The 27,464-nt window shown below is 40.6% G+C and overlaps 3 protein-coding genes across 8 annotated transcripts in view; 1 reads left to right on the top strand and 2 right to left on the bottom strand.

Moving 5' to 3' along the window:
• Nucleotides 1-239: 239 nt before the first annotated feature.
• Nucleotides 240-6,826, bottom strand: ATP5F1C (ATP synthase F1 subunit gamma). 3 transcript variants are annotated; one of them, XM_062580560.1, is made up of 10 exons: nt 6,720-6,826; nt 6,306-6,340; nt 5,226-5,357; nt 4,326-4,530; nt 3,727-3,870; nt 3,243-3,307; nt 2,683-2,838; nt 1,851-1,947; nt 911-947; nt 240-374 (listed from the first exon to the last, which is right to left on the bottom strand). In XM_062580560.1, the coding sequence occupies exons 1-9, from the start codon at nt 6,761-6,763 to the stop codon at nt 941-943; spliced, it is 885 nt and encodes a 294-aa protein (XP_062436544.1). In that variant the 5' UTR covers nt 6,764-6,826; the 3' UTR covers nt 240-374; nt 911-940. The 3 variants fall into 3 exon arrangements, with proteins under 3 accessions (XP_062436544.1, XP_062436552.1, XP_062436559.1); XM_062580568.1 differs by lacking the exon at nt 911-947 and having other exon boundaries at nt 6,720-6,825; XM_062580575.1 differs by lacking the exons at nt 240-374; nt 911-947 and having other exon boundaries at nt 1,847-1,947.
• Nucleotides 6,827-6,901: 75 nt separating this feature from the next.
• Nucleotides 6,902-26,775, top strand: KIN (Kin17 DNA and RNA binding protein). Of its 4 annotated transcripts, XR_009958980.1 has the most exons (15): nt 6,902-7,037; nt 8,743-8,837; nt 9,747-9,790; nt 9,910-10,032; nt 11,013-11,194; nt 12,571-12,619; nt 12,930-12,987; nt 16,352-16,475; nt 16,955-17,005; nt 17,714-17,782; nt 18,873-18,972; nt 20,019-20,119; nt 21,161-21,224; nt 23,211-23,285; nt 25,988-26,775. XR_009958980.1 is itself a non-coding variant. In XM_062580518.1 (14 exons), the coding sequence occupies exons 1-13, from the start codon at nt 6,924-6,926 to the stop codon at nt 21,221-21,223; spliced, it is 1,173 nt and encodes a 390-aa protein (XP_062436502.1). In that variant the 5' UTR covers nt 6,902-6,923; the 3' UTR covers nt 21,224; nt 25,988-26,774. The 4 variants fall into 4 exon arrangements, 3 of the variants coding, with proteins under 3 accessions (XP_062436502.1, XP_062436509.1, XP_062436491.1); XM_062580518.1 differs by lacking the exon at nt 23,211-23,285 and having other exon boundaries at nt 25,988-26,774; XM_062580525.1 differs by lacking the exons at nt 23,211-23,285; nt 25,988-26,775 and having other exon boundaries at nt 16,355-16,475; nt 21,161-21,430.
• Nucleotides 24,201-27,464, bottom strand: part of ITIH2 (inter-alpha-trypsin inhibitor heavy chain 2) — a 28,088-nt gene continuing 24,824 nt past the window's right edge. The window contains exons 18-21 of the mRNA XM_062580496.1: nt 26,696-26,894; nt 25,826-25,998; nt 24,868-24,979; nt 24,201-24,348 (exon numbers count right to left, since the gene is read on the bottom strand). Coding sequence (XP_062436480.1) covers nt 24,201-24,348; nt 24,868-24,979; nt 25,826-25,998; nt 26,696-26,894 — 632 coding nt within the window. The remainder of the gene's footprint in view (nt 24,349-24,867; nt 24,980-25,825; nt 25,999-26,695; nt 26,895-27,464) is intronic.

Below are 27,464 nucleotides of genomic sequence, written 5' to 3'. Positions count from 1 at the left end.
ATTCAAAACAGTTATCTGGCCATGTCCCTCTTCAGCACACAATATATGTAACAAACACCCTGAAAATAAGGTGTTAATATTCTTAAGATACACACTCTTTCCCACCCTTCAGTAAGAAAACACCCACCTGCATGCTTTTTATGTCACACATTACAAAATGTAGAACACAGACTTTTAAAAAAATAGCTTTTTCAAAGAGTAACCAAGTCAAATCTAGGTATTTAGACAACTGAGAGCACTTGTTTCATGTAAGTGGTTTATTTTAAAGAATTTACAGGTATTTCTGGGGCTTTACCACTTCATAAAATGACAGGGTAGTCACATGAACAGACACAGGCAGATTAAACCATACGCTCAGAAGAGCTCTTCTTTACCTGTAAGAAAAATTGAAGCATATTAGAAACCTTCAAAGTATCTTCTTTCTTTTTGTATCCTCCAGTGTGAATACATTATCAATTCATTCATCTTCCCTGCCACAACCCCTCTTTCAAACCTATTTTCCCATAACATTTTAGAATTTGAGTCTGCTTATTTCCCTTGAGATTTTTTTTCCAGAAGCAATCTAAGGTACAGAAATTTCACTGCATATTTTCAGGGCACTATTAAAAAATTAAAGCAATAACCACAAATGAATCCAATAACCCACAGATCCATAAAAAGAAACAAAAGCATGCCAAATGCAGGTGCATGCTATCATAGATACATTTTTTTCCTTAAAATTACTGGTCTTCACGAACTTTTTATATAGACAGAGATTCAAACTAGCAGTGGGACTGGAACAGCAGTTTCCCAACACTTGAGGAAGAGAAGTTTCTGAAACCAGCAAAACTGAACTTGGCTTCCTCCTTTAACTGCAAGATTGTCTGTATTTATTTTAAAATATAGTTGATCTTCTATTTTGTAACTTTACCTCTTGTCTTGGTTGAACCTCTTTTTCTGATTAATCCCTGGTTTTGATATTATGAGAAAAAAAAAAAAAAACAGAACAAGCAGGTTAGGAAGCAGCTCATGCAAATTAAGGCAAAACTCCACATGTATTTATAACCTGTATTGCGAGGAGCACAATACAGCACATACTTGCAGTATTGCATATCTTGTATTCCAGGCATTTTATAAACACACAGGATATTAACATATGTATTTGCATCTTTCATTATAACAGAAGTTTTTAAAATGTTAGATATAATATACACTAGCTACATGCAGTTACAAATTACAGTTTAAGCTCACGCATTGTTTTGTAACCTGCAGCGCACACACTCACAAAATGTCTTTCTCAGGGAAATACGTAAAATATTGACTTAAAATACTGACTCAAAAATGTGCATCTTACTCAAAGTTCAGCAGACTCTGGAAACTCCCTCCTTCCAAATCCACCCCCAATCGCTCAGCTTCTGAGGGCCACAATGGTCTGGTACACCCACAGGCAATTAAGTTACCTGGGATGGTCTCCCTCATTTAACACTATATCGTAGCAATGTACTGGGCTGTTTAAATAGACAGAGCAACAAAACCCCAGGTAGAGGAAGGGTAAAAAAAAAGTCTACTCAAATCCAAAAAGGAGCAGGGAAAACACTGCTTGCTCAGGAAAGGACATTGTGTCAAAGCTAAAGATTTATTTTACTAGCTTTTTAAGTGTATGCGAAAAATGACCAGACAAAAAAAAAGTTAAATATCACACTAGTTAGTAGAACTACCTCAGGCTGAAGAACATAGGATTCATGCCATGTCTTCCCTTTGGCGTTAGAACCTATATGTCTTTACTTTCCCATTAAGCTGACAGAAGCAAGACATACAAGCATTATATGATTTTAGAACAAGTCATATTTCACATTTTTAAAGATACTCACAGAGCAGCAGCACCAGAGATGATCTCAATAAGCTCCTTGGTAATTACAGCTTGGCGGGTACGGTTGAATGTCAAGGTCAATTTGTCAATCATCTCAGCTAGAAAAAATTAAAACGTATAATAAGTATTCAAATTCAGATGAAGAGAAGTTGTATGAATAGAATACCAAATAGCATTGTTAACCCAACCAGCAGGGCTACGGGTAGCCCTATTCCAAATCACAGCAGCTCCTTTCAGTCATCAATATCCTTTATGCAACACTCAAGTCTCATCGTTGTTACAGATAAGCTACTGTCTCCTATTAATACCAACTGCACACTTGCTGCTGCACTGTCCTTAGTTTGGACACCTTTTAAGGGATACTTGGATATTCTCAACTTGCTGCATGACCAGTGGTATTTAACTCCTATTTATCATTTAAATTGGTGCATTACTAATTACATTGGGCTTGCAAGCAGAAAGATTTATAGAGATTTTGGAAGTCCTTAGACCAGCCACATCAGAAGAGTCTACAGAATTCTCAGCCATTATAAGATTAGCTTAATATCTCCTGTACTTACAAAAAAAGTCTGGTATTCTACTTCCAGCCACCTAAGTCTTGCTTCTTGTATTAAAACCGCAGGTATACTTAACAGCTATCTCTCTATCCAGGGACTAAGTATGGTTCACACATTCATCCTGGTGTCAAATCAAAAAAAAATGGACTTGGGTTGTGATTAAATGATAAATTGTTTCTTTTGTTATCCCTCTGAAAGCAAAGGGCTATGTAAATGGAAGTCAGTTTCTTCATGATGAACTGCTGGAGTCCCAGAAAACCCATAGAGCAGCCTTACAAGCATTTTTGCTAGCGTTGTCCATAGCGGTCATCCGAGCACTTTGCTCACTGGTGGTGGATTCTTTCAGGGAGTAGTACAGAATATTTGCTAGTGTAAATTCCTGGTAGTTTCTCAGCACATCAGCATCAATATCATCATAGATACTAAGGCTTTCTGTAAAACATGAAAGAGTGGAATTAGAGAAATCCAAGCCCATGACGTTCAAGTTACCATTCATTTGAAATAACTGAGTTGCCTTTTCTTCTCAGTCTTCATACATTGGCCTAGATCTATTCTTCTTTTTGAATTATCATATATGTACTACTCTTAATTGGATACTTGGAACATTAAGCTCTTGTCAACTTTTTAAAATTCTTACATTTGGACTGAAGGAAAAAAAGAGTATTTTTTTTTTCTTCCAAATCTGTCTTTTTGATTCCTCTTTAAAAAAGTCCAAGAAGGTAGACTGGTAGATAATCTACAGTAAACGAGTACAGAAACATTCTGGGGAATATTCAGAATGTTTTTTTCTGCGATCTGTCTCGTCACATACCTGGGGTTTCTAGGTCACTACTTACCAGAACCAGCAACTGTTTCAAGAGAGAATATTGGTTTTTCATCAGTCTTGTAGGAGATGACAGATCTATTATGGGGGTGGGGGGGAGAGAGAAAAAAAAGCAGCATAATATCTTAATTGAACTGAAAAGCCTAAATTTAACATTTAAAATCCAACAGGAACAGACAACTTTTGGCCTTCTCATTCCTGAAAGCTTTGTGATACTCCTGGTGAAATATCAGTGCATCATTATGTATTTATAGTATCTAACTGAGAAGAGAACAGCATCCAGTATAAAAATAAAAACTCCAACTACAGTCTTCAAATACAATAACTCTTCATATACAACAACAAAATGCACTCCTAAAGAAATAAACATACCAATTCACATTGAGTTTTCATGCTATTTCATTGGACTAATATGCTGTTTGAAAGTCTTCTATCCAACACCTTTCCAGCACACTTCTAGAACACACGCCAAAAGAGCAGTTTTAGTTTTCTCTTACCTGAACCGATTGTAGATGACGGATCCTTCATCAAATTCATACCCAGAGTTTAGCAGCTCTGAAGCAATGACTGAAGCATCTCCAAAGCTAGGAGGTCTCCGTCCTACTTCTTTGAATGTCAGCAGGAAGTAATTGCTATGTGTCCTGCAGTAACATGCCCTCTGTATTAGAACCAAGTTAATGTTCAAGTAGAACTAAGTAGCACCAAATGCAAGCAGCCCCAGTAACTCACTGGTGTTCATAAAACTAAGCATTATAGTGAAGTCTGGCTTAAGAGAAATGTTACTTTTTTTAAAATTAAATTATCACAATAGGTTTGTGATAAACACTCATTTGCAACAGTGCTAGTGTTGCTAGCTCTGACTCTCATTCCAATATAACATTGTCATGCAGCAGTTTCACAAAAAGTCCAAGGGAGCAAAACCTATTTTAGTAGACTTGCAGATTTTTTAAACAGAAACTTGCATTTATCATAGCTCCATAAAAAGTAACTGTCTGCGGATGCCAAACAGCTTTCTGAAGAGCCTCAACATTCATTTCTACTATAGAAAACAAAACAATAAACCCAATCCAAACCAGATCCCTCTACTTCTTTTTACCTTTGAAGTAGACCTCTGATCTTGTCACCTACTCCAACCACCATAACTTCTTTCCCTGCGTTTGAGAGGTTGGTTATCTCATTCTTCATGGTTTTAGCAATAGATGTATGAATAGCTCCACACAGGCCTCGATCAGAGGACACACCAATAAGTAGGTACTTCTTCTTGTCCTCGGGTGCTTTAATTTCTGCTTTCTCATACAGAGCTGAAGAAAAAGACAGGTAACTTATTCAAGGGTACCAGGAAGCAAACAGGTGACACCAAAATACCTTTAACTTATTCTAATTAAAATCATTTCTAAAGAGGCTTCAAATTACAGCGAGATGAATTTCATCTCCCTGACAGTCATTAAAGGTTGCATGTGGTGTGACCAGATGTGACAAAAACAAAACAAACCCCACCACCCACCCAGCGTCCTCTTCCTCCACAATTAAAAGCCAGCTACATTTCTATATTCAACATCATTAAATAAACATCACTATTTAACAGTGCAAATCCAGTTTCTCAGGAGCCTGTGGAGCCCAGAACTTTACAACAAAGTTTGTCAATAACAGTAGTACCACAGCTGACAGTAAGCACATACCACAAAACTTCATTAACAGAAAGAAGCAGGCCAACAATTACAAGTACTGTTGACTTTATGACAAGCAAAATTAAGTATAGAACACTACACTTAAAAAATAAACATGAATCATAATGAATTTCATATTAGAGCTCTTAAAAATGACTTTCTAAAAATTACCTATGAGGATAAGGAATACACAAGGTGACAGTGCCCTAGGGATACAAATTCTTTTGAAGATCTACCCAAAAGGTTAAAACAGATCTAGATGTTCAAACAACACCATGAAAGTCTCCCTCTTCTGCTCCTATATCACATAGCATGGAGTGCTCTATTACCCAGCGCTCCTGTTCCATATACTCTAGCAGGCTTCAGTTCCCTCTCAGCTCTTGCATATTTTGCTGCAGATACCATCTTCATGGACTTTGTAATTTTCTGAATGTTCTTGATGGATTTTAAACGTCTGGTAACTGCAAGATTAACAGTTGAAGGTCAAAACTGGGCTATATTGAGCATGATGTCAAAAACAAAGAAAAAACATTAACAATATTTGTCCAAAAAATGTCTCACTAAGTCCCTCAAAGACGAGAAATAAGTAACTAAAAAACGAACCAATAAGATCTAAAGTTCTTAGAGCAGTAACTTGGTTAACCCAAATGCTTCCTTACAATAGATTCCCCCCCACACACACACAAAAACCTATATTTATGCCAAAAGAGAAGTTTAAGATTAAACTGTATGTCACAGAAGTCTTACTCCCTTTCCTTCCACGTCTACCTTTTTCTCAAATACACCATTTGATGTACACTATAGTATTGAGTCTTTTTTCCCCCCTCCTCTCATCATCTGAGAAAAGACAATAAAGAGAGAGAACAAACTTGTTCCTCTGTTCAGATTCTGCCCAAATAAAGTTCATAAAAATACCAATGTAAGAAGAAAACAAATCAGTTGTCCTAAATTTAGCCCCAGGACAATATCCCTATATAAGAACCTAAGACTAATGGGGCTTAAAGAGGCATTATCAAAGCTGAATTAGCAGCGAACCTTGTTTTCCAACGTTGGACAAATGCACAAAGAAGTCAAACTAACGTAAGAGAAAATAAGTTAGATTTTTAAAGCTGAGTGAGAATCTACTTTAGCACATTTGATTAAATTATTTTAAAAATATGTCGGAGTAAAACTATACTGGGTTGCTTAAATGACATTTAAGTTCATACTAAAAACATTTCAAATAATGCTTTTTTGGAAAGCACTTCTTCAACATAAAACATATTGGAGCTTTATATATGAATGCTGTGATGCATCATAATCACTTCATCTACCTGGGGAAGTCACAAGATAATTAACACTGTAATTTTAACACATGGTCTTCCTGCAACAGCATCCCCCTCTTGCAATTAGAGGGGAGCAATACTCACTGTCCTTCAGAGTTGCCATATTCCTGACTTGGCCCCTGAAAACGAACACAGCACACATTAGGGTCGCTCGCTAGCGCTCCGCCAAACCCACATCTGTTCAAATCAGGGTCCCCCCCAAGAGAAACGGGATTTAAGAATTGCTGTTTCTTACAAAACACCCGTAGGAAGGTCGCTTCACTCCCGACCCATGCCCCGCGCCCGCGCTGGCCCTTTCCTTCGCCCCTTACGCCGCTATGGCGCATTTAACGCCGTCTTCTTCTCTCCTGCGGCGCTCCCACCGCCCCGGGTGACGCGCAGCGCGACGGGGGGCCGGCAGCGCCGGGCAGCGCCGCAGCGGAGCTCCCAAACCCTAACCCCCCGGCCCCCAAGGGCCGCCCGCCGCGGCCCGCCCGCCGCGCCGCGCCAGGCCGTTACCATTGCGGCTGGTAAAGGGCGACAGCGGCGGCACGGACGAACATGGCGGCGGCGCCTCCACCGCGGCCCCGCTGAAGGTCAGCGCGCCCGCAGCGCGCATGCGCCCAGCGGGCGGCGGCGGAAGTGCTTCCGGGGCGCGCACCGCCGCTTCCGGTGGAGGGGGAAGGGGGGGAGGGGAATAGCGCCGCCGCCGCCGCCGCCATCATGGGGAAATCAGATTTCCTCAGCCCCAAGGCCATCGCCAACCGCATCAAGTCTAAAGGGCTGCAGAAGCTGCGCTGGTACTGCCAGATGTGCCAGAAACAGTGCCGCGACGAGGTGAGCGCGGCCTGCGGCGCTGGGCCTGCGGCGGGCCCCCATCGCCCTGGGGGGGGGGATGGCAGTAGGGGGGGCGCTGGGCCTCCGATCCCCCTCGCGGGGGTCCCCGATCCCCTTCGGGGGGCCCTTGGTGCCTGTGGGAAAGCGCGGGGGGCTCTGACCCGCCTTGTAGGGGTCCCTAAAACCTTGCAGGGCGCTGATGCCCTTTGGGGCGGGCCCAGGGGGTGCGTGGAGACCACCTGCGGGACCCGTCGCCCTTGGGGGCGTGCTTGTTTCCTTGAGGGGAGCACGAAGGGGGTCGTGACTCCGTTTGGGGGGTTCCAGTACTCCTTAGGGGTACCCTGATCTCCTAGTGGGGAGTTTAGCGGTGTTTGGTCATTCCAGTGATCGGGAAGAACGTCTGATGCCTTTGTGGGGAGCATGGGAGACTCTTGCCTGATTCACAGGAATCCCCAACCTTTTTAGGGGTGCTCCTTATCCTCTCTGGAGGAATCATGGGGGTCCTGATCCTCTTCTGGCGAGTTCCCCTGTGGCAGGACTGATGTCCAAGCAATGGGAGAGAGAGCATGGGGTGGCCTCAGCCTCCCTGGGGGGACCCTGATCTTCCCTGCTGAGGGACTGGTGCGGTTAAGATGGGGTGACTCTGATCTGGCTTTGAGGGGAGGACATACGTGCCCAAGGGATGCATGTCTGGAGCACAGATTGCTTCCCCTTGCTCCTGATTCTGACAGATTTTGTTCCTGCTTCTCCTGTTTTCAAGAGATACTTTTTTTTTTTCCTTTCCTATGAAACTGCCCCCTCTCCTTTTCACCTCTCTGCTCACTTGCACCCAGATCCTCATGGGATGTCAATGTCCTTTTTCTCCCCATTTTCATCAAAGATTTGCCCCTAAAGTACCTCCTCTCAGGCTAATGGTGCTTTTAAATTCAGTTTTGCATGAATAGCCTGTTTAATGTGCTATAGAGAAAGAAGGAAAACATCCAGTGGATGTTTAATTGTATTTTTCTTCAGCTGTTTCTGTTTCTTGAGCATGTCCATATATTTCTTCAGCTATTGCCTTCCCAGAAGCTGCAGGTGAAAAAGTATCATTGCTTCACAACCAGGTCTTTTGCAAGGGGACGGAGACCCCATAGAAAGAAAGCTGTTGTAAATTAAATCATACTCTGATTAGTGTTGTACTAGACAAAAAAAAAAAAAAAAAAAAAAAAAAAAAGAAAAAGGTCAAACATTCTATATCTAGGTGATTTTGGGGGAGCTCTGATGGCTTTAACCCTGTGCCAGCAGTGGTCAAATATTGCAGTTTGTAGTTTGAGCCCTCCCAGGACACTGTCTCCTCCTTACACGTTTGGTATCAGTATTGGTCAGGTAGGAAGCTGGCAGGTATTTGCAGTCTCTTTTATGAACATCTGGAAGGATCCTAAATGCACCTGGGTGGCACGGAGTCTGTTCCCATTCCACAAGGGGCAGACAGGACTGCTGCAATGTCCCAGCTCTTCGCTCTCTCAGATCTTCTTACCTGATGGCTCTTGGCCTCATGAAGAGCTCTGTCTCTGTCTTGCCTGGTTAGGAGGAGCAGCTGCCCGGTGCTAGATATTTTTTGCGGAGCTTCTAAGAGATTTCATTTACAAAATATTAATGCTCTTCAGCTTTGTGACTTTTGTAAATTGAGGTAAAGACAGACAACGTACTTATTTTTCTTTTATAGAATGGCTTCAAATGTCATTGCATGTCTGAGTCCCACCAGAGGCAATTGCTGCTGGCTTCTGAAAATCCTCAGCAATTCATGGATTACTTCTCTGAGTAAGTTTCGTAGATATTCTCACCCAAGTCTTCATTGTTCAATCAAATCCACATTGTCATACCTGTAGGGCCCAGTCATGTCTATTGAAGGCACTTTATTCAGATGGTATTTTAGTGATAGCTGTTTTTAATGGCTATTTGAAAGGTTAAGCCATGACACTTTTGAAACGTACAAGGTTTCAGGGAACCATGATATTAAAAAAAATTGACAATTTAATCTCATGTTTAACGGTATCACTTTAAGTTGCTCTATCTTACCTGATACCACATAGTTCTGCTCCAGCTAATTGACTATGACACGCGCAGAGTGTGTCCTTTTTAGATCTTTGACTTCTTTTGTCTCTGAAAAGAGCTAAAAGAGCCATTACAGAGAGATAAGGAGTGGTATGACTAGCATCCCACACAGTTTCCCCTGATTCCTTTGTCCGGCTATGACCTACGTGATAGCTGGGTTGACTGGAGCTGTCTTCAGCACAAATCTGAAGTGAGGCTTTATGCTCAAGCCATTGAATTTGCAGTGAGATGAGTGATCAATCTACCCAATTGTTTCCCTTTGTACTGCTGTGTGTCTTGTGTCAGTGTTAGTCAACCTTGGAAGTTACCTGGTAATGAATACCAGCGATTAGTGAAAAGTGTTCCCATTTCATCCTTTCTGTTTCATCCTTTTGAAAGGGTATTATCCTTTTGAAGATAAAACTTGTGTGTGCATGTGCAATATTGTGTTTCTTTGTGCATACGTACTGCATTTAATGTTACCTTACTGAAAAAGAGAAATGATTATCTGAATGTCGTAATATTCGCTTCAGAATAATATTTCTGTATTGTAACTATTTCTTTTTTGATGACAATAAAAAATTGCTTTGTAATTGGTTAAGTTTTACTAAAATACTTTCTTTTTTGTTTCCTAAGGGAATTCCGAAATGATTTCCTAGAACTACTCAGGAGGCGCTTTGGTAAACATTTTACTGTTTGTTTTTTTGTTTTTAATGTCTTTTTTGGGGTCAGTGCAAGAAGTTTGGGTTAGTTTCTTCTAGGTCACGTACTTGTATTTAATAATAATTTTGTATTTCAGGAACGAAGAGAGTCCACAATAATATTGTATACAATGAATATATCAGTCATCGAGAGCACATCCACATGAACGCTACGCAATGGGAGACACTGACTGATTTTACTAAATGGTTGGGTAGAGAAGGTAAATATAGTTATTCAGAGTAGAAGAGTTTTAAAATTATTGAGTAATTGGATTGCTGATAATAAATTATAAAAGATGGTGTTAATTCCCCTGTTTCATTTTTCTTTCTTCCTCTTGCCACCTGTATGTATAGTAGCAGATGTCCAAATATATTCCTGTGCTAATCATTAGGAATCTGCTTGTGAAAAGTATCAGAGGTCTAGGATGAATGCATCAGTCATTAACCTTTTCTTGTTTCATCTGCCAGTTTATACTTACTAGAGTTATTGCTAAATTCTAAGTCAATGTCCAATAGTTGCTAATTTAAAAAATAAGAACTACTACAGAACGTTTCTTGTGACTGCAGAATCCGTCCATATATAAGGTGACAAGAAGTGAGTGGTCACTTCTTTCATTCCTGGCCTAGTGAAAGGGTTAAAGCTTCAGATCTGCAATCTTCTATTCAATGAGAGGAACAGAAATTATATGGCACTGTGGTATGATCTAAAGTTTGCATTTATTCTGATTGCCTGTGTCCTGCAGGATACATTCATGAGTCATGTCATGTTTGCAAAATCACTCTAATGAGAGTTGGTAACAGTAGTGCAGCATAGTAAGGCTTTCTGTGACATAATATTGTTTTGTATATATTGTTTACATATGTTAGATTTCTATTTTCTTCCTTGTTAAAATACTGTAAAGGAAACATTTCCTTCAATAAGGAAAGGATGCTAAAACACCTCAATTTATTATGCGCTCTGGCCTTTTTGAAATGGCTAGTTAAAGAGCAGAAACAGATGCTTAAGATGGGTCAAAGTCAATTTTACTGGACCATAAGGGATACATTGATTCTGTTAAAGTATCTTCATTGCTATGGTAAACATGACCTGTGAAAATGATTTTGATATTTTATTGGTTCCCTGCTTGTCTATGTTAATGTTAATCTTACTTAGCTGTGGGTTGGCTTTGGTGGTAAGCTAATTTTTGTGTTGATTTTTTAGGTCTTTGCAAGGTTGATGAGACTCCAAAAGGCTGGTATATCCAATATATTGATAGAGACCCAGAGACTATTCGCAGGCAACAAGAACAAGAGAGGAAGAAGAAGCAGGACCTTGATGATGAAGAAAAAACTGCTAAATTCATTGAACAACAAGTTAGAAGAGGTTTGGAGGGCAAGGAACTGGTGAGGAAAATTACACTGTTTATCAGTCTTCAACTCGGAAGTCCTCATAGTTAAATTAATGCTGAATTTGATGCTATTAAGATTCTTTCAGTGGTATTTCCTTTGCAATCAGTTAGAAGGTGGGAAGCAATCTTCATGCTTCAGATTACCAGTTGGTCACCAGTTCCAACTGCTGAGCATCTTTAACTGCTTTGCTGAATAGATTCTTCTCGGAGGCTTCTGTAGCCTCAAGACAGCAGCCTTGACTACCTTGTTTCTGTTGAAATTACAGTTTATTACATTTCCTGGACTAACCGATTTGCTAACGGTTGTTAGAGCTGATGAGCATCTAGGTCCTCTATGGAATCACAGTTCCAAAAAGGCAGAAATAGAAGTTTCAGCTCCTTTAAGATGTGATGTATTTTTGAAATCGGCTGGAGTTGTTTACTGTATCCCTGTTGTACCATCTTGGCCATTTCAGATTTTGATTTAGACTGTCTTCTCCCTTACTCAAATCATCACGTTAACTCGCTTATGTTCTGAATTTTCTGTTAAATAATTATCTTACATTGTAACCTGCTCTGGATAAAAACTTGGAATTACTTTGTACCTGACTTGCTTTAGTTCTACATAAGTAATAATTACTGCTGTTCAAGTGATTAGTAACTTAAACCTCTCTGTTGAATTCAAGAGGGGAGAATAAGCAATACAACAACCAGCATGGCATCTCTTCGTGTGTGGTATTTCACTGACTTTTAGGGCTGCAAATAACAAGTACCTTTTGCAGTAAGGAGGCTGAGATAACTAGGAAGGCTGAGATAAGCAAATCACCATAGTGAAAAGTCTTATTTTGGTAGTCCTACACTAATGTTCAGGAGCTGTTTCTTCGGCATTGTTCCATGGCTTCATAACGCTTTGTTGCCTGGGATTAGAACCTCCCATTTGATCTCAGGTATTGATAGGTGCATTTCAATGCTGTTATAAACAATTATCTTTTTCTTAATTTAAAACTAATTGAAATTTAAATGGTCTGAGCCTTCAGTGCTAAAAACTTGGAAAGAATCTGGGATTTTCCTTCTTTGGTTTATCAGACAGTCCAGAAACCAGTCTAATCATGCTAGTTCAGAAAGAGAAAGTTATTACAGTAAGCAACTTTCTTTTTGTCCTGGGATCTGGCAAGTTTAAACAGCATCTCTGTAGAGACTGTTAATTAGACAATTTTACACAGGGGCCTGTAATGAAATAATATTTTCAGTTCATAATCTTCTTAATGGATCAAGCCAGGGTGAATATTACAGCTACTAGATAATCTTGCAGTAGCATGTAAAACTGAGCTAATCAATGATCACCAATGGGTCAGTTTGACTCTTCAAATGTCTTTTCTATTCTTTTGGCAGGAAAAGCCAGTCTATACTGAGCTGAACAGGGAAAATGAAGAAGAAAAAGGTAACTAAATTTTGACATATGTCTTACTAGAGCTTATTTTATGATTAAGACAGGAGATGAGCGCTGAGACTTGCTCAGTGTTCATAACGTGCTTTGGTATCAGTTATTGAGAGCACTGGAAATGTGGAAATACAGATAATTCTTCTGTCTATCTTTTTTAAGTAATTTATTTAAAAAGCTGAACCGAACTATCATTTAGCAAGTATTTTCAACTTTATGACCTTTTCCATTTACAGTTTTTAAAAATCGTAACAGCCTTCAATACAGTTTTATTTAAAGAGAAATAGAGTAACATCTTTTTATTTTTTAGTTGCATTTAATTTAAACAAAGGAGCAAGTACTTCAGTAGCAGCATCTTCTAAAACAAGGTGAGAAAAGAATTTAAGGACAATCCCTACTATTGTAAAGTATTTATGTGACAGTACTATTTGGATGGGCAGGAAGATATACTTTGTCCTGGAAAGTTTGTAGTCTAATATCTCATCCTGTACTGTTATTCAGGATGAATATAAGCATATTAGATGATTTCATGGTTCCTTTTGCATTTAAAATGGATGAAGGGGAGTATCTTAGATGTATGCTGTGAGAAGCCCTCTTAAATTCCGCAAGGTTCATGGCAGATGCCCATAAAGTAACAGGCAGTTATAGCTTTCTCTGAGAAGATACTAATATATGAAAGGGTGGATAAGGGATCTAATCAAAGCATTTGAAGTGAATGCCATTTAGTCCCAACAGCCTTCTACCCATTTGTGACTTGTTAATTTCAGTTTTTAGAAGGTTTGATTGCATTGTCTAATTGGAGGTAATATTTTCTTTGATCAGCATTTAAGTTGAACCTATCTGGTGTATATCTTTCTAAAGTTCATGAGTTTAGTTCTCATCTTATGAGAATCACAGGACAAAAGGGATCAATAATGCATGCAATACAGAGTTATAGCAGTCTAAAGCTGTTTGATGAACAGTATACTTTTTCTTGTGAGGCAATACTGTAATTAAGTGTATTACAGGTAAAACGAAAGATTACCTCTCATCACAAGCTCAGCTCTTAGATAAGATATCTGATGGGAGATATGCCAGGCAGAAAATGAGACAATAAACTAGTTCTTTGCAATAATAGATACAGATTTCAGGCTTTGAGTATTTTTCAATACTTGTAAATTATCTCAAAGTGTTGAATTGTACTTGAGTCTGAAATTTAATGCAGACACTCATCTGAATAGTTTCTCTCTGAGAGAAATACTTAGATTTGTTTTTAAGCTGCTTTCTAAAATTTGGCTAAATTGGAAATCTTACATCAGTCATCTAAATTTTTCAGAGCATATGGCAGATAGTTTTCTGTAAATTTTGAAATGGTGATATAGAAGCAAAATTAGGTCACAGTTCACAGTAAAATGGCCTGACTGTGGTTTCTGTGTCTTTGGTGATACAGAAATCTCTTCAGAGTTGTATATGGATACCTCTTCCCTGTGTCAATGTAAAGGTGTGTTCTACAGCTGTGAGATACTTTGGCTGTTACTGCTGATCAGCTGAGGTCAACTTGATATCCAATGTCCTAGTGCAGTGTACAGCAGGATTTCCTGGCTTCGCACCTTCTCTGCCTTTCAGCCTTGCTGCAGAAACCTGTCCAGGGCTAGGATTTGTGTTTCCTGATCAGAAATTGGGGCAAGAGATTGTAAGTTGTGGATGGTGTAGGTCTGGGGAAGGAGATGCTGCTGGTTGGATATAGAGAAGGAGTTGGAGCCTTGCTGAGAAGGGGAGCAGGAGGTGGAGGTGTGCCTTCACCTGAACATCAGTGTGGATGGCATAGAGGTAGGAGCTGCCACTGCCACTGTGATGCTGTATCTCATGCTGACCACCCTTGAGCAAATTAGGAGCCCCTGACTTAGTTTGACTTCATCAATAATTTATATTCTCCAATCACTGCTTAAATCATACAGTGGGGCTGCTGCAGTGGACAAATTGATGTAGGATTAGAACTACTTGTAATTAAGGAATGAGAAGCTATTGGGATGTGTCATGGCCAGTTTATACTAGTTGCTGTGATGTTGGTGTGGGCCTTTAACATAAATGATTGTTTTTCTGTCTGGTGTTTACTTTCTCAGATGATATAGGGAACAGTTATATCCTCTTAACCTTCACTGTGCTACAGAAACTGGCCTACACTGTGCAAGCCTCATTTCCTCATTCCCCTGATCAGATGAATATCCCCTTCCTTGCCCTTGTTCCAGCTTCAGCTAATCTTTCTTGAACAGGGGAGCTGATCAGAGTTGTGTAAATGAAATCTCACCACAGCTTATACAAGGTACTAATACTTGTCTGTCTTGATGCCCGCTAGGATTATATTTGACTCTTTCATGCCTGGTTCGCAATGGTAGCTCTCATCACTGAATATAGCCAAATCCCTTTCTGTTTTTGTTGTTCTTAAACACTGGTGATCTCCCAGTAGATAGCACCTAATCAGGGTAAATTTATCCAAAGTATATGAGCTTGCCTGATGTGCTGCTGAATTTTATTAAAAAAAAAATACAGTTCTGAAGAAAACCAGTCCTTCCTTGTGTTCAGTTCGTTCTTGTGTCCTCCTCACTGATGATACACCTGAACTGTGTTGGCAATCTCCTACTCTTTGTCCCAGAGCCCTTAATGAAAATGTTAAGATTTGTTTTAGTACTGTCACCCGGAAATCCCTCAGTAACTTTTGCAGCCAGATATATTTTCTTCTTAAATGTAGACATTGCAGTTGTTATTTTTCAATTGTATGTTACCCTTTATGAGATTTTATTTTAAGTGCTTGCTATTGGATTTGTGATTTCATGTGCTATTTCTTCTAGAATTCTGCTATGGAGATTATCCCATCTTCTGCAGAAATACATATTTTCTTCTGAATTTTGCTTCTAATACCATTTCTGTATCTTCATTCCCATTATGTATTTTCCTTTGCTAGTTTATGTAACATCCTCACCACTGAATGCAGGCAGAACATCAGCTTTGTCGTAAGGCCATACTAAGATTGTCTTAATCTCTACCTCACAGCAGCCTGCTTCACCTTTCTGCATGAATGAACATCTAAATTTTTTTACTACATTTGAATGTCTTTTATACAGCCTAACTCAGGCTGCTTTTAGTTTACCTAAGTGTTCCTAAATGTTGGGAGGTGACTTTTTGTGTTGATTGGCCTTTCTTTTATACCCTGGAGGCTGTTTGCTTATTTTGAATATCATTGTGAAGGTGGTGTATGTTTGCAGGATGTGGAGCCCTCCCTTCAGATCCCTGCAGATTCCTCTCCCTTCTCTTCCTGTACCTCTGTCTGGCAGGAATCTAGGCTTCTGCCGTGTTTGAGAATTGCTAAGTCCCAGAGGTGGCTTCACTAATACCACAAGTTTGTCCTTTCAGATTTGAGAATCTTATTTGCAGACCTGCGTTTGTCTTTTCCATTTAACTCAAGCCCTTGATTGACTCTTTGCATTTGCACTGGTGAATCGATCATTAGGTTGTTTTCATTTACCTGGACGGCCAGCAGGAAGCGTCAGAGCAAGTGGAATTTATACCTCAAGGAGATCAGTTCTAGCTGACAAGTGCAATCCTAGAGAAGGAGACATGCAGGGTCTGGAAGGTGGCTTGCGCAACTGAAATCCTATAGATCAGCAGTCGTTTTGCACAACCAGTCCATCAAATGCATCTTGGTAGAGGAGGCAATTTAAGGTGTGCTGTGAAAACACCATCTTACTCTTCCAGCAGTGTCCTTGGACCAAATGCACTGAAGATGGTGGAAGGGGCAGTTAAGAGAAAAGAATCTTCTCATAGCTCTGGTCAGTCCAAAGAGAAAAAGAAGAAATCTGCACTGGATGAGATTATGGAGGTAATAATTGTGCAAGGATCTGTATCTTTATAACTGAACATCTATGGCAATGAGTCCACTTTGCAAGACCTTCCTTTGTAGTGATCCTAGACCTTCAGTTCATGTGGAATTCAAACTTTCACATCTTATCATGCAAAACAATATGACTTCCCCTTTAAAAGTAGTTTCTGCTGTTCAAATATACCTTATTCCTAAGATGGTCAAAGTTTTGGAAGTAAAGGAATACGGATTTTACAGGAAAATAAAATATATAGAATAGAAAAATAAGTTTCAATCTCCTTTGTTTTTCATGGATTCCTGGATCTCATCAGATTGATTTTTATGCAGCAAATGCACTGACCTACTGACCTGGCCTGCTTCCCCGCCCTCCCCCCCCCGCCTTGATGTGAGCATGGAGTATTGGTTCAGCTTTTTGAAGGGGTGGAAAAGCTGTAGTGGTAAGAGGAAATATATGGTGATTATTTGTTATTGATCTGTAGCTTGAAGAAGAGAAGAAAAGAACAGCTCGAACAGACTACTGGTTGCAGCCTGTAAGTATCTTAAAAATGATTATTTTGCCAAATTCAACCAAGTTCTGCATCTCTAAATCTGCTTTTGATTTGAAGTAGGTATAGATCCAAAACCAGATTTCTAACTAAATGCACTCTTATTTTCCAAGCTGCCAAATGTGAAATATTTATCTTAGCTGGGAGGAATTCACTCTTCCCAGTTGAGTGTGATCTGCAGCCTGAAGTGTCATATGTTCAGTCTCAAATGGGGTAGAATTCTGTATTTAAGCAGATGGTACTTTGAGTTCCTACAGATTGCATTTAAATTATGAGATCACTTGAAGTCCCTTTCTTCCTACACTGATAATTGACTCACACAGAAACGTAGAAGTGAACATCACCCTTTGAGCTAAGAGACCTTGTCTAAGCTTTTACTTTTTGACTGGACTTTTAGATTCAGAAGTCCTGCTCTTGACTCCTCATGGGCTGTCATATTACATCTTTGATTCAAATGTAACTGTATTTGTAAAACTAATGAAAGCCTCTGAGAGATAATGCTCTGAGGCAGTAATCTGAGGATAAAGAGCATGTTCCTAAATGCCAGGTTTTTACAGTCATTGTTTCTTGTGCTATGTTGTGCGGCATCACCGCTTGTGGTCGTGGGCAGTGGGCAACCAGTTTAAATTGTGTACTTCTTTGTATATTTTGTCATTTTTCATCTCTCTCTTTTTTTTTTCTCTTCCTCTCCAGGAAATCATTGTAAAAATTGTAACAAAAAAACTTGGAGAGAAGTATCACAAGAAGAAGGCAGTTGTTAAGGTGAATTATCTGGCAAAGCATGCAAATGGAAGCTTGTGGGGTTGGTTAGGCCCTTCTGGTATCAAATGACTTCTGAAGTTTTCTACTTCTTTGTGCAAATTGTTCAGCCTTGAACCAAAACTAATAGGGACTGAAACTGCACTATAACTTTATTAGGGCTTATTCTAGGTGGAGAGTGAATCTCTGGGTTGGTTTAATGGCATTTGCTCAGTGATCCTGTCTTAAACACGGTTTTTATCCTGTGTAGTTTGTCCTTATTACCACATCCATCTTAGAGAATAGTCTCTGTGTTTGTAATGTAACAAAGAGCAATGCAATTGCATTTTAATCTGAGACTGGTCAGTTTTGCACTGAATTTAAATTGCAAGCTGCCTTTGAACAAGATCCCATTTGCGTTTAAACTCTTCAGTCTGTAAGCCTTGCTCTTTGTTCTGAAGTGCTTGCTTTTAGCCACTGCCAATGAAATGATGTTGTACTAGGCAGTCCCAGTGCTCAACAGTCTCTGGCAAGAGTGCCAAAGATGGCACCCAGGCATATTTTGAATCGTCCACAGCAGGGTTTAGAGCTGGAAATCACAGCTTTTTCTGGTAGACAGGTTTATGAGTCCCAACTGCTGGCTTCCACTGAGCTTTGAATGTGAGAGATTGAACATGGTTTATGCTGAATGCAAAGATGATCAGTGCCATTTTGCTTCCTTGAGAGGCAGTATCCCAGTTGTCACTGAGTGTCTGGCTTCCAATCAGCTTAGCCTCCATAAGAGCAAGAAGCCTCTGGTTTATTCTCCTCCTTGAGGGAGTGGCTGAGATAGCTGGTCTGAGATAGGATGACAAAATCAGTGGTCTTACGTTCCAAAGACGACCAGTTGTTGATGCTCAAGAGGAGCCCTTTTAATCTAGCTTTAATTTCAGAATGGGGCCAGTCATCAGGTTGTGAAAACTGGATACTTTTAGGACAACTCAGAAGTGCTACTTCCTTTTGAAAATGTAGAAGTGCAGTCTCATGGACCTGAATCTATTAATTTTGAAAATGAAAATTCAGATAAAAATTGTAAACGTAATAGTCACTGATTGACCTGTATGTTTCATAACAGGAAGTAATTGACAAATACACTGCGGTTGTGAAGATGATTGATTCTGGAGACAAACTGAAGCTTGATCAGACGCATCTGGAGACTGTAATACCAGCACCAGGTACAACTGTTTCATTATGTTTGTTTTCCACCCTACCTGTCACATTAAAATTTACATTTTACTTCTTTTAAACCATAATTAATCGATTTGAAATTACCCTAATGATAGCCCTCTTGTTTCATCTGTTCTTGGACAGCGTTTTGTAAGATGCTCTGATCATTTACCAAGTGTCTTCTGTTATTTTTTGGTGAAAAGTTGCATTGCTTCTGCTTGGAGTCCTCACAATCCTTTCTGACAAGAATTACTCTTTCTTCTAACAATTTATATGTGCTTTATGAATCAGTTTGTTTGACTAGAGGAAAGTATTTCTCTCCATCTGTCAGTTAGCATCTCTGGGAGCCCTACAGAGCCCTTGATGATATTTATCCCGTATGTTCACTCTAAAGTCATCCCTCAAGTAGCTGTGGGTGCTTGGCGGAGCTTGCCTCATCTCATGTTTGCTTCAGTGGCATGTCTTTGGCTGTGACGCAGTAATGTTTGTATGTGGCATCTGATCAGTATTTCAGGGGTCATTCGGGGTGGCAGCAGACAGACCCAATGTCATTGTAGAGGGAAACAGGATGCAGGTTTTGGGGATTCACAGATTCTTCACTGTCTGCTGAGCTGACATACCATGCTCCACATTTCTGCAGGTGATGAAGAGCTGGTTGGTGTTCATGAACACTGTTAAGCATAATGGCACTGCCAGATGAGCTCTGCTTACCTTTGTATAAGAATTGATCCCTTGAGGAACTGCCTATGAGACAAAAGTCAAAAAGCGTGTGCACTTAAGCTTTTTGCATAGAGAATGGGACATGGAAGAACTGGCTTGGGCTTCCTTCCATGACACAGATTCAGTGACTTCTGTCGGTCATGTCAGTGTAGCCTGGAGCAGTAAACTTAGGCGCACTTCAGAGATGAGCAGGCTGTAAGGGCCTGCTGAGTGTTCCTTGGTGAGTCTCTAGAAGAAACCTTCTCTGGCTTAGCTCTCAGTGAAGTTGAGCACAACTCCACCAGAAGAAATTGAGAGCCCTATTGTGCAACTACTTTCCTATTTCTCATTTCAGGCAAGAAAGTTTTGGTATTAAATGGTGGTTACAGAGGAAATGAAGGCATCTTGGAATCTATCAATGAGAAGAGCTTTTCAGCAACTATAACTATTGACTCTGTAAGTATTAAACATTACAGGATCTAGTTTGTGCAGAGCAGTTTTCCTGTGTAGTCAGCCCATTGCAGACTAATGGCCTTTTAAGGCTGTGTGATCAGGTCTGTGTGCGTGTGGCTGTTTCTCTGCTTTCCATTGCAAGACCAATTTTTGAAATCGTTGATACGGCAGGAAGGATACTGGGCTCAAAGACAAAGCTTATAGTGGAAAGACCCTGTTAGGATCCTGCTCAAAGAGCAGCTGCAGAAACTCATCTTGTATTAGATGCTGGAGAATTTACATGGGGAGAGACCTTACAGAGGTCCTAACCACAAGAGAAGCTTCGGAGCAGAGGATCATGATATGTTAGTTTTACAAAGTGAGGGCAGTCTTTCTGTGGCTCTGGTGCTTGTAGCTGTTAGGATTTCTCATTTTTGCATGAACTTTGAGTTTAAAGATGAAAAATGGATGAAGCTACTCCGCGTAACCAGTGATGTCTGTGAGAATTTTTCTTTTATTTGTATTCAAAAACAAATCTTTTACTACTTTTAATAAGTTCACAGTGAAACAATTCAAAAAGCTGCTTATGTTTGCCCCAAAATTGCAAGGACTTTAAATAACACAAGAAGTGTCCTAAAAGTAAAATGATTTCCAGGGAAGTGGTGAGACTCAGTCACATTCCCCAGACAGATTGCAAATAATGAAATAGAAATCATTGTGTTGTGAACAAATGCTAAACTTGCAATATATTGAATGCGTTCTGTTATGCATCCCCTGTACAGGAGCCAGTGTGTAGTTATGTTTGGCTTTTGGACAGAGCTGTTAAACAGAAAGGCAGTAAATGTGTTTTTACTGTGACAGCACTGGGTAAAGATTCCAATGTTTTTGATACATAGGCTTTTCACTTCCATTACTGATCACATTAGTTGCACTCCCTGAAAAATGTCTAAATACAGAGAGATTTGATATGGCCTGTTTAGCTATGTTATTTTAAGCTATGTATTGGGAAATTCAGCCAACAAGTTTGTATTTTGAACTTATTTCTTGCACTACATTCTTCTCCAGGGACCTTTAAAAGGACGCCGAGTTGAAGGTATCCAGTATGAAGACATTTCCAAACTTGCCTGAGGTGCTGATTATGTAATTATGGATCAGTGATGACTCCCCAAAAACAACTTTCTGGCATCTTGCAGGCAGACACAAGACTCTACCATGTCAGGGTTTTAACTGTGTGTGTATATGTATTTATAATGTATATAGAAATTAATCACAAACAAACTGGATTTATTTAAAGATCACTATAAATTTGTTACATAAAACGTTTGTGGAAATCTTTATCAGAGAAAATATTTCATCTGGTTCTATGTCAAAGTTATGTTAGAATATTTGATTCAATTTCCTTTTGTAAAATGTAGCAGATAGCTGCAAGCTGGAGTCTTTTATTTAATAACTATGTTAGAAGTTCTGTAAAATGACCTACAAATAGCTGCCTAAGGCAGACAGTGTGTGTTGGAGCCAATGGAGTTTAAACAACACATTTTTCACTCTGCAGCCAAAATTGAGTTTTGGCTGTAGAAACAAGGGAAGGGATTAAGAGAATAACAGGAAGGTAACAGCGCTGCAGGGGATTTTTTTTCCTGGATTTTGTAAGAATGGTCTGTTTTATTAAGTGCTGTCACCAATTCTATTTTTAGTTAGCACATCAGCTGTAGCAGAATGCTTTTAATCAGTCCTCTCCATCAGCCTCTGATCTTGTGGTCAGGCTTCCTAATAATACCAATATGCAACTTACCTGCATATGGCCTCCAAGCTGAGTGGCTTCTAAAATGCCAACCTAACTGTGCGCAGATATTAAGTTAGTAATTGCTGCTCTGGCTTCTCCAGAGCCTTTTCCTTTGTTCATATTTCTTTTGTCTCTGTGCTCTGCTATGATGCTAAATGAGTGTCATTACTTTTTTACTTATTGAAAAATGTGACATTTTGTACAGTATTTTATTTTTAAGCCAGTTCAGGAATAAATATAAACCTCTCTCAGGTTAATGTATTCCTTATCAGCATCTGAAACATGGGACAGAGCTCTGTATCCACCAAAGAGGATAGTAAGGAAGTACCCAGCTGGTGCTCTATCTTATCACGTAAGAGAAAGATATAAGTCATACCAGACAAAATAGAGATCAACATCTTATGGTCCAGTCTATCTCTGATTAATTTGTGAATTCGATAAATTTGTTAATTTGATTAATATCTGAAATCTAGTGGAAAGAAAAATGATAATAACCCCTTGCATTCCCAAGCAGATCTCAGCTGTGTAGAGAGCAGTTAGTGTCTGATGCTCCAAGGCTTCTACCATCAGTGCTTTTTGGGGAGACTGATAATATTTGGATCTACCTGCTAGCACAGCAGTTTTCTGTGGTTGAGCAAAATCCTTCCAAAAGGCTTGGTTTGTTCTCAGAAGAAGGGCTCAGCTCCTTCCTTCGTGGGCTGAGGGTTGGATAGGGCAAGATGCCATCATGATGTGTATGTATCAGTTATGTTGCAGCCTAAAAGTTGAGGGCAGCTAGAAGCAAAGTAACTGTTCCCTGTCCTCTCCCCTGCCTCAGAGAGTCATTTTCCTGTTGATTTGTGGTTTCCAGGGGACCCCTGCAGGAAAATTCATAGACTACAGAAGTTAAATCAAACAAACAGCTGCTTTCTGGAATAACCTGAAATAACCTTATGCAGCGCATCACATAGCTTTCCAGGAACCCAGGACATAAATGCAAGGCAGAGTTGAGCAGTAAAACAGTATCTAAGAATGTAGAATTACAAGGAAAGAAAATGAGGACAGGAAAGGAGACACACTTGTCTATAAATGGAGGTTATAGCTGCAGCTCAAGTTGTGTTAGCAGCTGTGTGCCTCTTCTCGAAGAACAGGTACCAAAGGAGGAGAGGTTCTTTCCTCCCACCACACACACACAAGGCCTTGTTAAATATTGGAACTCATAGCTGCAGGATGTTGTGGAGGCCAAAAACATAAATGAGTTCAAAGAAATACTGAATAGCTTGTAGAGAAACTGTGAACACCACTGAATTACTTTGGAAAGACACTTCAAACGTGTTAATCCTCTCTTCCCAGACACTGTGTCTGCAGGAAGGATCACGGAGAAGTCTGCAGCTCATGGATGAAGGAAACTAAAGTTCAGAAGGGCAAGTAGGTTACTTGAGTCCTTATCTTAGATTAGGGCTGCGGAGAAGAACTTGGCCAATGTTTTTTTTCTAAGGCTGCCTGAAAGCGAACCTTTAAATCTGGATCTATGTACATGCATGTATATATTCATTTCAGTAGTGATCCCATTCATTGCTTGATACTCCTCAAGACATCTGTTGGGAGCTAATCCCGCTGGAAGGGGGGAAGCTTTTAATACTGATGATGATTTCGATATAGCCTGAATTCGAGGCTCTTTCTCCTATTTTCCCAGATTAATTCCTAGGTGTCAACTGCAAGAAAATAACACTGTTGACATTTTCTCAGAAAAATAGGCTCAAGGAAGTCTCAGGCTTGTGTAATTCACCTTCCTGTGATATGGCAGCATCAGCTATTTCAAGATCATTTCTGACAGCTGTTTAACCTGTCCTTAAAGGTCTTCATTTCTGGAGAGTGCATGCCTTTCTCATGATACCTATACCAGAGCCCATGTTCCTTTTCTGTTAGATTTCCTGTATATCTAATGCACAGCCTCCTGGCTGTGGTTTAAAAACCAGTTCTTTTTGCCTAGTTTAGCAGTACAGGAGCTACAACACTTTTACAAGTGTACCAAGACATGTATATTATAAAATAATTGGGATTTTTAATGGAATATAATATCCACTAAATCAGACATGGCAAGTGCAAGATATTTACTGCAATCCAACATGTCACTTTATTGCAGAATTATTATTTTTTTAAACAGGAAAGGAAGTTACATTGCTTTGAAACACTAATCACTTCCAAAGCAGATGGTTGTGAAGTCACCTTTGGTCGATCTGGCTTGTTAGGCTGAAGATATTGTTCAGAATAGTTGTTTTGGGCATGAACGACCGCAAAGGGATTATTTTTGTGTAGTAAACAGGTTTAGTGTTCGAGCCTTCAGGGTTTTTTCAGAAAACTGTACAGGTGGGGGACAAGGTAATCTTTGTAATGGCCATCTATGAAACCTTTCCCACTGTTGTGCACAAACCAGCACTGCACGTCTGTCCCAAACACGCGGTCTGTCCTGTAGTCCTTCTGCAATCCCCTGTGAGGGAGAAACCACCCAAGATGAGGGTCATGGCATGACAGATAGACAAAAATACATCAGTAATCCTACTCATCTGTGGTGCTGCTCCGCAGGCATGGTGAGATGTGTGTCATCACCGGCACACAGTGGAAACAACCACAAGATGCAGTGAATTGTACAATTCTGTGACACCTGTGCCCTTCCGTGGGGGTCTGAGGGACAGACGTGTTGAGTGGGGCTAACACAGCCTATCTAAGGTCGGAAAACTGTAAGGCAGAACTGGTCCTGCCCTGAGCACGAGTGACTCACAAATATGAGAGAATCCAACTTGCCTTATAGTCTGATGTGGTGTACGCTTTGCCAGCAGCTAAAAACAGATCATTTGTTAACAGAGGGAATGTTTGCAGGAGATCCTTGACAGTTAGTAAGTCTAGAGTCACTGAAGTCATTAAAAAAAGCAATAACCAATCAGGTCCAGAAAGAGAGGAAGAAAACAGATTATTCTTGGCTGTGCTGTCCTCTGATCACAAATCCTACCTGGTAACGGTGAACTTGTTTCCTTTCACTTCCATGGTGGCTTGTGGTTTCTCCAGAACTTGCCCAGGTCTTTGGTTGTGGATATACACATCCGGTTCAGACACAAACTGACCTGATCAAGGAGAGGTTTAAAACCTTTTACATTTTGTAGCCTTTGTGGCTCTAATGTAAGCTGCTCCCTGGCACATTTGCAAAATGGAACTAGCTGCTGCAGGCAAACTGCTCTTGCCTGTGTCACAGCACACCACGTCTCCAGTGCCATAGGATCATCCACATGGGGAGGATAAAAAGCTCTGCTGCAGTCAGCTGCTTAAGCGGAGAGGAGCTGCAAAGAATATTTGGGAAAACCTCCCTGTAGCTTATGGGATTCACTCATCATAGAAGGAGAGCTGTGTGGGTCACAGTGTCATCAAGGTTGGTCAGGCCTTTTCTGAAAGCACCTTCCCAAGCTGGGACTAAGGAATCATAGAACCAGTAAGGTTGGAAGGGACCTCTGGAGATCATCTAGTTCAACCTCTCTGCTCAGCAGGGTCACCTAGAGCATGTTAGGCAGGGTTGCATCCAGTGGACCTTGAAGATCTCCAGAGAAGGAGACTCCACAACCTCTCTGGGATCTCCTGGTTCATGCACATTTTCTCTTGGATATCAGAAGTTTGGAGAACTAGAGCTGTTACCTTTTTTGAGGTATCAGCCTTGCTTGTTTGGCTTAGTCCTTCCACCTCGTGTAAGCAGAGGGAAGCAAGCTTCAAGCCACACTGGGGCTAATACTTCCAAAGGAGACTGGGGCAAGCACTGAAGAGAGAGCTGATCAGCTTGAGCTCAGCTGTGTTCTGCAATATCTGTGGGGCTTCCAGGACATTTTCCCATTCAGGACGCAGAGATCAGCCAATTCACTCAAAGATTTTGCAAAACCCTTTCTAGTGTCCTCCTCTACCCATCAGCCCATGCTAGCCCTTACCTATCAGCCCATGTGCTGCCGGGGAGAATTGGTTTTCAGGGGGAATATAGATTCCCAGGAAATCAACATTAACAGGATGATTCTTCCAAACGCGGTGCAACAAAACCATGAAGGACATTTTCTCACCCACAGTGATAGTAACGTTGCTTTCTTTCTTCACAGATATGAGAAGCCTAGCAGAGACACAGAGCAAAAGCAAGGACTCAGTTCAGCTGCCCTCACATAAAGCATCTCATGCCTCTCGAGATGCTCTGGGACACCCAGAACATGCATGCGGAGCTGGCAGACATGACAGAAGACCCACTAGAAACTCGTGGCCCTGGGAGTGGTACCTAGTGGCCTGGCAGGACAGCGTTAATAGGACACAGCATGCCATGTTCAGGCAAACAAATCCTGCCCTACAGGTCTAAGATCCTCTTACAATTCGTGGAGATTTTGGAAGTGATTCCTTTGCCTAAACAGGTGTCTACAGCTGCAGGCAATGCTAACTTGGCTGCTAGCTGTTAATCTGCGGGTGAAGGTCTCCTGGACATTGGGAGACATGTCTCCTAGCTGCTTGTGGATGTCAGGAATCCTTAGAGTACCTCAAAGAGCATTAGATGCTTGTGTTCAGGCAACTGATCCTGGCCTTAGTCAATACAGTCAGGAGCAGGGAGAGGAATTCAGCTCTTCCTGCTTATGTTTGATCAGCCGAATCCCTCTCTTGGCTTTATTGCCTAATCCCCACTAACTATAATGAAAGCTCAGATATCTAGCTGAGATGCACGTGCCCACATGTAGGCACACTGTGACCTGGATCCCACCCACATCTGGACAAGCTTAGTTCCAAACAGTTTCCATACATCAAACAATAAATGCTCCTCAACTTACTGTTTCCGAATAATGTGTCCTGTGTCAGACCAGGTCAGCGTGATGCTGTAAGAGCCATCTTTCAGTGTTATTGTTTCTGTACTGATCTCCACTTTCAAGCCTTTGTTTTTGAAGTAAAACCCAATTTTGCCAAAGTAGGTACTAAGTTTATTATTTTCAGTCTTCTTGGCTCCAATGAGCTGCCCATTGACCACGACTCCTGGGAAGAGCAGAGAGGCAGATGTGGGCTAAATCATACTGCCTGGCAGTATGCTTCTGATCCATTTCAATGCAAAATAAAACCAGTTATCTTCAAGTACCATCAGCAGGGGTTTAACACTGAGCACAATCTCGTAGATCTGTTGTGTTCTTTTAAATTCCTTAAGAAGGTAGCTGCTAGGGTTGGAAGACAATGTGAGCTCTTACAGCATCACATCAAAAATATCTCTTCTAAATACCCCACTGCAACACTGCCTGCATCAATGGCAGACAGCAGTTTGAGGACCTGACAAAAATCGCTTGATTCTCAGCCATTTCTGTCCTTACAGAAAAGGGCAGCCCCTGTCATGTTTTAGCAAGCAGACCTCAATTATTGGAAAAGCAAGTACATGAAGACAACAAGATTCACCCTGAACTGCTTTAAGCAATAGCCTTTGCTATTTGGAGAATGCAAGCAGCAAACTGGATCCCAGGAACGAGGTTCTGTGCTCTACTCACTGAGCCGGAATTACCCCCAGAAACTTGATGCTTTTGGTTTATGTGGATCAGTGACCTTAACGGCATGCAATTC

Source organism: Rhea pennata, chromosome 1 (genome assembly GCF_028389875.1).
Source record: "Rhea pennata isolate bPtePen1 chromosome 1, bPtePen1.pri, whole genome shotgun sequence".
In the NCBI taxonomy this organism is placed as follows: domain Eukaryota; kingdom Metazoa; phylum Chordata; class Aves; order Rheiformes; family Rheidae; genus Rhea; species Rhea pennata.
The sequence above is the reverse complement of the archived record's forward strand: the minus strand, read 5'-3'. Positions and strand labels throughout refer to the sequence as shown.